The 9,925-nt window shown below is 44.9% G+C and overlaps 1 protein-coding gene across 1 annotated transcript in view; it reads left to right on the top strand.

Annotated features, from left to right (window-relative positions):
- tbl3 (transducin beta like 3) overlaps nucleotides 1-9,925 on the top strand; it is a 20,738-nt gene that overhangs the window by 6,245 nt on the left and 4,568 nt on the right. Inside the window, exons 12-21 of the mRNA XM_008287920.1 lie at nucleotides 446-504; nucleotides 1,761-1,864; nucleotides 1,956-2,091; nucleotides 3,638-3,877; nucleotides 3,974-4,044; nucleotides 5,161-5,317; nucleotides 5,863-5,921; nucleotides 7,682-7,785; nucleotides 8,531-8,602; nucleotides 8,924-9,082. Coding sequence (XP_008286142.1) covers nucleotides 446-504; nucleotides 1,761-1,864; nucleotides 1,956-2,091; nucleotides 3,638-3,877; nucleotides 3,974-4,044; nucleotides 5,161-5,317; nucleotides 5,863-5,921; nucleotides 7,682-7,785; nucleotides 8,531-8,602; nucleotides 8,924-9,082 — 1,161 coding nt within the window. The remainder of the gene's footprint in view (nucleotides 1-445; nucleotides 505-1,760; nucleotides 1,865-1,955; nucleotides 2,092-3,637; nucleotides 3,878-3,973; nucleotides 4,045-5,160; nucleotides 5,318-5,862; nucleotides 5,922-7,681; nucleotides 7,786-8,530; nucleotides 8,603-8,923; nucleotides 9,083-9,925) is intronic.

Here is a 9,925-nt window from a genome sequence, read left to right on the forward strand (position 1 = left end):
TAAACAGGAAGTGGCTCGTAACTAGGCCGCACTTGCTCCGATCTGCCCCAAACTCGACATGCCGGATCACAGTCCCGCCGTGCGCGAAGGCCGACAAGCGTAGGTGCGAGGACCCGTCCATCGCCGCTTGCGGCTTTAATTATTATTATTATTATTATTGTCTTAAAGGAAAGTATGTGCTGGTGGAGCTGCTGCTGTTTTTTGACTAAATGTCCATTTTTAATGTAGAGATGAACAATGTGATGTGTTCTTTGTCCCTGGTTTTCAGCTTACTGGAGGTAAAAGGACAGGTTCTCTCTCGTTTCACTTCAGGATCACTGAACTGATTGGAGATACCAGAAGTCTGAGGCAGTCAGCTGGTGTCTGATTTGTGTTTTGTTAACGTATGTCTTGCTGAGCAGGTTGAATTTATCTCTCTGGGTTTATCTGTTTGTCTCCCCCTCAGATACTGTCCTCACACTGGACGTGTTCAAGAAAGGGTCCCTCTTTGCCAGCTGTGCGAAGGTAAGAACAACCAGGAACAGGAAGAGACACTAATTAGAGCTGTTTTCAGGTATTTGGCACATCAGCGCCAACACACCTACGGGACCGAATGCTCGTCTATAAATAGAACAAATACGAAACCACATCTAAAGGTGGAGCCTCTCATGTATTTATGAGAAGGTTTGTTGATGTTTGACAGCTGATCGAACACACCGTCCTCTCAGCGCGCCGTCAGATCCGATTCATGGTTTCTGCAAGATGAGTCCACGTTAAACTGACGCACATAACGAACGCCACAAAAACTGTGCTCTTCAGGTTGTTTCCTAAAGGTTGGCTGGGATTTCTTTTTATTCTAGATCTAGTGGTTAGTTTGGATTTGACAGGATTTCTGAGCTGCTGATTCAGAACATGTTCAAGTCTCAGCACTCGTGTCCAGCAGTGGCTGCTTAAACTACAACTGATCTATGATGAATTTAAAAGGTGTGAATGATGAAGAATCCCCTCAACATTTGTCATTTGTTCTTTCTTGCACATGCACAATCAGTGCTCTTGTTGTGCAGACAGTGTGCTCGTTGTGCCATGCCAGCCCTTGTGGAAATCATGAATCGGCGTTCAGAGGCTTCGCTCCAAATGTCATAGACGTGCAACAGCAATAACGGCTAAAAGAGAAACATGCAGCCACATCCAGGGTGGAACTGGATGTCAGTTTCTCATAGCTTGTAGCTCACAAACACAGCTCGTGAGAATGAGTTCTTTAGATTGTTTTACTGACTGGAAGAACCAAAGATCCGGCTGCAGACTTCATCCTGTTCCTGGTGAAACTGTGCAAATGTTCTGGAGTCGTTGTTGTGGGTCTACAGACTTCAAACTGCAGCATCACTCTCTGATCGCTCTGCTGAAGATATCTTAAATCATCCACAATCATCTTTCATTGGAGCTGAACTTCCTGGCTGCTGCTGCTGCATCTTTGCATAGTTTTTACTGGCTGGTGGAGCCGTAGATCCGGATGCAGACTCCGTCCTCATCCTGCTGCACGGAGGACTCAGCAGAGGACGGGAGTCTCCCAGTGGTGCTAAAACCGACTGCTTGTTCAATATTTCCCATTTTAAAATGGGACAGAGAGGAGCAGGCGATGCTGTTTCTTCCAAGCTACAACCACCAACCTCACTGGATTCATGAGTCTGTCCTCTGCTCGTAGTTTGGGTTGGTTGTGTACAAGCAGGCAGGCTGCACCTTTAAACCAGCAGTGTGTGTTTGTGTTGTGTGTCTGTGTTCAGGACAGGTCGGTGCGTGTCTGGCAGATGGACGGTGACGGTCAGGTGCGATGTGTGGCTCAGGGCTCCAGCCACGCCAACGCCGTGGGCTCCATCACCTGCTCCAGGTGACACTTCCTACATTTTCATCACATGTGCTGACACAGCTTACGGGTAAATGTTTCAAGAAGGATTCTCCGTCTTTGTGTTTGTGTCCAGGATGAAGGCGTCTTTCGTGGTGACCGGCAGTCAGGACTGTACGGTGAAGGTGTGGGACCTGCCAGCAGACTTTCCTACAGCAGGGGAGGAGATCCATCTGCTGACTGCTCGCGCCACGGAGAAGGCTCACGATAAGGTACGAGACTGAACGTTCATCAGCCGAAGGAGAAAAACATCCGACAATAGATAGACGCGTACACACAGCAGCTGTGTGGAGACTTCAATGTCCTATGAGGTTGTAGACTTTTGTAAAAAATGACTCAAAACAGGAATGAATTATATTGAAATTCTAAATTTCACATTAGAAACAGGGCAGCACGGTGGCTCGGTGGTTAGCACCGTCGCCTCACAGCCAGAAGGTCGCTGGTTGAGCTTCTGTACACTTAATCTGTTAACCTTCAACTTTTAAACTGCAGCTTCTGGGTGTTTTCTGCTCTCGTCACACGTTTCTTCACTGTGGATTGTTCTTTCACTGCTCCTCTGTGGAACCAGAACAACTGCAGCTATAAGCACAGAGAGCTCACAGATGTCTCGTGTGCAGTGTCACAAAGTGTTCATGCCATAAATGTAGAACAGGAAAATCAAGGGAATTTCCTCCATTACTTATTTACCAGAATTTAAAAAAAATACTCAGCATGTGAATCATTTTTTCTCAGAGCTTGCTGATGTTACAAACACCTCCCATACTGTGTATGTTTTGCTCGTTAAATGTTTAATTGCTGCCCATATCTCCTATCTGCTCCACGTAGACGCAGCCGGCATTGAAGCCTAAAGGTCTCTGAGTTTTCGTCACATGATCGTTGGTCACTGCTCAGCGAGTCTCAGATTTTTACAATCTAGTTTCAGCAAATACTTTAATTTTGGCCAATTTTTAAACACCACATGTGGAATGAAGTCATTCTGGTGCAATGTGACAGTTTTAAGCTTAGATTTGTGAACGTCTCCTGACCTGGACCATCACTTCAGCAGTTCTTCAGTAACATGAGGAACTGATGCATGGCACCATTGTTCCTACTTGGTCCTCTCTGCGATGACAAACCTGTGCTGTCTACTCAGCAGGGGAACAGTTTACACAAGAAACGGGGTCACTGTCTCCAGCTGAGGCAGATTTTGGAACTTTGTAAAATAACACAGAGAAAAACAGGTCAGTCTGTCCTCAGTCCAGTCTGTAGTTGTGCTTTTATTCATCCTGTGGCTTCTTCCTTCTCCACAACGAGCAATGACGCAGCTGTTCTTTGCTAATTAGAGCTGTGACAGTAAATAGACGCACACAGCTGAGTCAGTCTCCAGTCATGTAAACTGTCGTGCAGTGATTCTCTTCTGAAGGAAGTGCAGGAAAACTTGATGTGCTCACGAGTGGAGCTGATGACGTGAGCGTACTTTCCTGCTCTCCCTCCACACCGATGACTCAAGACTCAGTCGGTCAGTCAGCCGACTCCTGTCCCTGAACCTGTAAAACACAAACAACACGTAGAACACAAGCAGGTGATGTAATGCTGGAGGTAGAGCAGGGAAGTAATCGTCTGTTTCTCTTGGGGAAAAGTAGATTTTTAGCTTTTCCATTTTGCACTCGTTTCTGTCTCAGGAGTTTTAAAAAATTGATTCACTTGAACTTTCTCTCATAAAAATGTCATCGTCTTGTGAGAAGTGACTCCTCATCGCTCCCCTTTTCATCCCTCCAGGACGTGAACAGCGTCGCCGTGTCTCCCAACGACAAGCTGCTGGCTTCGGGCTCCCAGGACCGAACCGCCAAGCTCTGGTCCCTGAGCGGAGACGGGACCGTGGGCCTGCTGGGGGTGTTTCGGGGTCACCGCCGCGGCGTCTGGGCCGTCTGCTTCTCACCTGTCGACCAGGTGCTGGCTTCCTCCTCTGCAGACGGCACCACCAAGCTGTGGAGCCTCCAAGACTTCAGCTGCCTCAAGGTGAGTGCGAGGGATTGTCTCTGGTGTCGGATGAAGAACGGAGTCCCGGCTTTAATGTGAGCTCCTTTAACACTTGTTTCCTTCTGGTTTGTTCAGACGTTCGAGGGTCACGATGCGTCCGTTCTGAAGGTTGTGTTTGTGAGTCGAGGCACTCAGCTGCTCACCAGGTAACCACACAGAGTCTCACGCACAGCATTCCTGCAGGGTTTTTACTGCACAGACACGTTTCTGGAGGTTTTAGCAACGGCTGAAGGAAACCACCTGCGGCCAAGTGATAACATTTGAGAATTTAAGAAGTTTAATTTACTCAAAACTTCTTTTTTTAAAATCATTTCATCAGAAATACAAGGAAAGTGCAGATTTCTGTCTAACAAGTTAAAACAGACTCATTGCTTTTTAATATGCAGACAGAAAAAACTGCTTCTTCATGATATTAACAAAACGCAGCTGTTCATTGTTCCCACTGTTGCGGATGCATTTGAATGCAGCGTTAGTTTTAAATCAGGACATTGTACTCAAGGTTCAGGGAAATAAAGTTGATGTGTTCTTATCAAGATATCTTAGATGTGGATCAACTTCCGTGACGTAGTTCTAAAAACATTTACATCAAAATTATTTGTCACGCTTCGTCACTAATAAGATTTAAAAAAATAAGAAAATAGGTGTTTTACAACATTGTGGTGTTTGACTGAAGTTATGAAACTTTGAGGAACTACTGGAAATTTTCCACATTTGTAAACAGTTGATTTATTTATAATTTGCTGATGCTTGCATTAAAAATTCCCAAAAAAAATTCAGACAGTAACTTTAAAAAAGATTTTAAAAACTTCTCCTGTGGCTGTTTCACCACCAAATTCAGCTGCTTCTTCTTTAAAAAAATAAAAGAAGCAGCTAAATTTGGTCAATTATATATAGATATATAGTAATTTCTTTGGTTGAGAGTAAATCTTTTTTACTTTTTGCACATTCACCACTCATGAGACTTTGTTATTAATTAATGTTAAATTCCTATTTCCGTGCAAAACCCAAATTTATTTGTGTACAATTGTAGAAAAGCTAAAAGAAAAGCAGCAAATCTTCCCATTTTAGAGGCTTAAACCCCAGAATATTTAGACTTTTTACCTGGTTAATCGAAGCAATGATTTTTTGGTTGTATTCCTGTTGAAATCTGTTTTATTTTTCTTCTGTGTTCTGCTCTAAACCCACCTGGAATCCACATGTATTGATGTGAATCAACCTGCTTCTGATGGCGTTAAATAGTCTCTTCTATCATTTTTGCTCAGTGGCTCCGACGGTTTAGTGAAGCTGTGGACCATAAAGACCAACGAGTGTGTGAAGACGCTGGACGCCCACCAGGACAAAGTGTGGGGACTCCACTCCAGCCGCAAGGATGACAAGATGGTGACGGGCTCGGCCGACTCCAACATCACCGTGTGGGTGGTGAGTAGGACTTCTCCTGAACGACGGCCATGCGGAGAAGATTGACGACATCATTTAGCAGCAAAACTGATAGAAAGCTAAAAAGAACTTTTGCTGTCTGGCTGTTAGTGTTGTTTTCTCTTAAACTTAATGAACACAAATGTCCTGGAAAGCTGCAACAAATCACAAAATAGAACTAAAGAAATTGACTAAAGATGAAAAAAGACAAGAGAACAACATGTGAAGGCAGCTTAACATTGTTTACACTGGACATGTGGTGAACAAGGACACATTACATCAGTTATTCAGCAGTTAAGGAATTCATATATGTCAAAAACTGTTCTCGTTAGTGCTAACGAGTGTCCTCATCTCACACCCACAGAGGTCAGTGGAGGTCATGAACATTTACAGCATGAACTCATAGACTTGTGACATCAGTAACTCTTGTTCTTTTATAAAGCGTGTACAGTATGTGTCTGCTCTGTGTGGTTGTTTCTACCTGAACGAGATCAGATCATTAGTAGATTATCACAGCAACACAAACGCTTTCTGTTGTGCTCCACCAGGATGTGACTGAAGAGGAGGTGGCAGAGGAGCAGGCCAAGCAGGAGGATCAGATACTCAAGTAAGAGCCTCCATCCTCGTCTGTTCAGTCGGAGCAATAGAGAATCCCTCACCTGGTTCTGGTTCTGCTCTCTCACCTGTTTGTCACCTGAGTCGACTCAGCCCAGGTGGCTGCTTGACCTTTTCAGAATCTGTTGAGACTTTGTAGGAATGACCTGAAACTGAAATCTGATGCCAATCTGGTTGCTGAATATCAACATTTTTATCCTTTTTTACCAAATGGAAGTTTTCAGTGAATCGCTCCCGTGTTGGAACTTGAGCCACTTTCAGACGTCTTCACGTTGTCAGGAGGTGTTCAGACATGTCTGGTGATGGAGAAAATGCAGCAAATCCTGGCAATCAAGACTCTTTTGTTTTTTTTTTAGAATAAAATAAAATAGATTAATTCTTTATTGATCTCCCATTGGGGGAAATGTACACGCCACAGCAGCATCCAGAAATGGAGAAAGTACAAGAAAATAACAATAATTCAGTCATATGCATCCTTGGTGTCGGCACACAGCAGGTCCAAGGCTCCACCGTCTCTGGTTGGGCCGTCCACATGCTGAATGTGGGGAGAGCGGCAGTGAGCCATGTCTGGTTAAAGTCTCCTGAGATGACCATCAGAGACTCAGGGTGTGATGTTTGCAGCTGAGCTGTGGATGAGCTCACAGGCTGCAGCAGCATCAGCATGAGGGGGGATGGAAACTGTAATCGCCATGACAGGCGAAAACTCCCTCAGCAGGTAAAACAACCGCAAACCAACTGCCAGCAGGTCAACATCCTTCGTGCAGCGCCGCTCTTTAATGCTAACGTGCTAGCATTACACCATCTCTCATTGACACACATGGCCAGTCCCCAGCCTTTCTTTCTTTAAAACAGAGCCTATGTATTAGATATATACACATTTTGTTCATTTGTTTGAAAATCTACTTTATCTGCGATTTTTGAGCAAATCTTGATTGATTCTCTCCATTCACCAAAACCTTCTTAATATCTCCTAAAAATCTAAAGGCTGTAGGATGTGGACGTCTGAAAGTGGCATCTCGCTCCAAAGCATTATGACAGTGTTGGAGTTCAGCTAAAAAATGGGCAGATGTCAGATTCAGATGCCAAAGATCGTTCCTATGGAGTTTCAAGAGATGATGACGAGGTCCACGGTCAAGCAACTGACTGGACCGACTGGAATGACCGACCTGATAAATAAACAGAGGGCTGTGTTTGTCTGAGCTGGGTTCACAGGTCAGAGGTTGGAATAGATCAGTGTAACGTTCAGGTCTCAGACTACTGATTGTTTGTCAGGCGGCTCTGCAGACAGAAGCCACTGATTGTCCTGCACATGTAACGTCTGACGAAGAGGAAGTGGATTTGGTATTTATCAAATATAGAGTTAAAATGACCAAAATTAACCTTAGAAATGTTTCGTCTCTTTAGTTTCTATCAATAATTCATCTCACCAGGACGGCGGTGGTCGTAGTGTTGGACTGAGGGTTGAGACAAATTCAGACATTTTAATCATAAAAATAAACATGTGCTTTATTTAATTACAGTTAAACCTCATCGTGTGCCACAGCTTCAGCCTTCAGACAACAGACGTGTGTTCATCTTTGAGACTGTATAAATGTGCTGGCATCCATTCAAGTGATTATCCAGGAACTACGTTTTTCTTTCTTACGTTTTCGGTTCTTATCCTTCGAGTGAATCTGCAGGAAACATTCCTGATCGCTGCACAAACTCCCAGCAATGTGTGTGAACGAGTGTCTGTGTGTGTTTTGTCTAAAGGCAGCAGGAGTTGTCCAACCTGCTCCATGAGAAGAAGTATCTGAAGGCCCTGGGTCTCGCCATCTCGCTGGACCAGCCGCACACCGTGCTCACTGTTATCAAAGGTACTTTATCTGCATCCGTGATCGCCACTGATCGTCTGTCATCGGCTCCATCTGTCAGCTCTCATTCTGCTGCAGGAGTTGAGTCACCTGAGCACTGATGCAAGGAACCGAAAAAACAACATTCTACGCTGTCATTTCCTTTTCTTTGGCTGCGCAGACATGTGCACTGACATTTTGTTGTAGAAAATGTCTTTTCTGCATCTGTTTCAAGGCTGGAAGTGGTTTTTCTTCAGATGCAGGACGCACACGTGTGTCAGACAAAAGACAGGCTTTCTAAGTTTTCCAGTGACGACGCCTCGTTGAATTAATTACACCTTCTCATGCTGACACTGAAAAAGCAACACAAAGGACGTGTCCGGGTATCTGGTGTTGTAATCCTGAGCATAATGCAGCTTCCACTCCCCAGTGTGTTTGCTGCTGTTAGTGGAACATGAATTAATAGATGGAGAACAGGTTTCTCAGGTCCGTGTCGTCACTTCCACTGCCTATTTTTCCGAATGCACCGTTTCCCGAATGCAATGAAATAAGTGCATGATTAGCGCCAGTTATTAGCAGGAACACAGAACTTTTTTTTATTCTGCATGGACACGATTTACCACTTAATGAAGCTTTCTGTGACGACACGTTACCAGTGAACAGATTAAATCTTATTCTGCCTGTGAGGAGTACCAGCTCAATCACTGTTACAGACTCAATGTAAAGAAATCTTCTTCAGCTCCTGACTTCTGTCCTGTGCTGCTTCTAGCCATCCGTCAGGGGGAGAACAGCGGCGAGCTGCTGGAGAAGACGCTGCTGAAGCTTCGGTTGGATCAAAAAGGTAACGCGTTAAATGAGGTTTTGTTGTTTTTTAGTTATGAAGCAACCGGATAAAGAAGCCGAGCACATGGAGGCTGCTGACAACAGGTGAAGTGGGCACGGTGACGGCTCGGGAGAGTCCCAGGAATTCTTGACATTTCTTAACGCTGCTAGTTTTTCTTGACTCACTCTCAAACAATGCTGGCATCCAACCAGGAAACTCTGCGGGGAGCATTCCTGCCAGTGGAGATAGTAATAACACCGTCTGTGTTTCTTCTGTTTTTCCATTTCCGCTGGCTGCTGGCTGACACTTGACCCCGTTGTGGTTTGTCGTCCCGCTCAGAGTCGATCCTGCGCTACTGTGCCGTGTGGAACACCAACGCCAGGAACTGTCTGGACGCTCAGGCCGTCCTCCAGGTGCTGCTCACTCACCTGCCGCCCGAGGAGCTGCTGCAGTACCAGGGAGCCCGGACTCACCTGGAGGGGCTCATCCCGTATACAGGTGAGCAGAGGGAGGACTGACGGCGCGTCTGGCAGAGGAGGCAAAGTGTTCGAATGTATGGCTCACCTGGTTGAGCTGGTGACCCACGTACAGGGGCTACAGTCCCTGATGCAGCGGCCGTGGGTTCGAATCCCGCTCATGGCGCTTTGCTGCAAGTCCTTCCCCCACTCTCCTGTCTCTCTCTCAACTGTCCTATCCAACAAGGCCAAAAAAATAATTTTAAAAAAAGTGTGAAAATATATGACTCAGGTTATGTGACCCGTCTAAAAAAGTGGAAACCTGAAGTCACTGAATGATTGAAATATAATAAATGAACAGGATAATCCAGCTGGATTACCGTTGGGATTGGGGCATAATAAGAATGACACCATCAGCATAGTTTACCGTAACAAGAACAGCCTTAAAATCAATCTGGGAAAGATGTTGATGTGATGGAAACAAGCCCTGACTTAAAAACATGGCAATCACTGCAGGGACTCTCCTGCAAAGTGAATAAAGATTTTAAAAATCCCTCAGAGCAGCAAGCTGGCAGCTCGCTTTAAACTGTACACACATGGACCAAGTAGTTGGTACCGGTCGGTTAATGAAAGGAAAACCCACAATGGTCTCAGAAATAACTTGAATCTGACAAAAATAATAATAAATAAAAATTCTATGAAAGTTAACCAATGGAAATCAGACGTTGGTTTTGAACCATGGTTCAACAGAACTATTTAAAAAATAAACTCATGAAGCCGGCCTGGACTAACATGATGGTACCTTCACTTAACATGTTGTTGCTCAACCTTTTGAGGCGATCGCTGCAATCAGACGGTTTCTGTAGCTGTCAGTGAGACTTGTGCT

The sequence above is a fragment of the Stegastes partitus genome, unplaced genomic scaffold (assembly GCF_000690725.1).
Source record: "Stegastes partitus isolate 25-593 unplaced genomic scaffold, Stegastes_partitus-1.0.2 Scaffold528, whole genome shotgun sequence".
NCBI classification, from domain to species: domain Eukaryota; kingdom Metazoa; phylum Chordata; class Actinopteri; family Pomacentridae; genus Stegastes; species Stegastes partitus.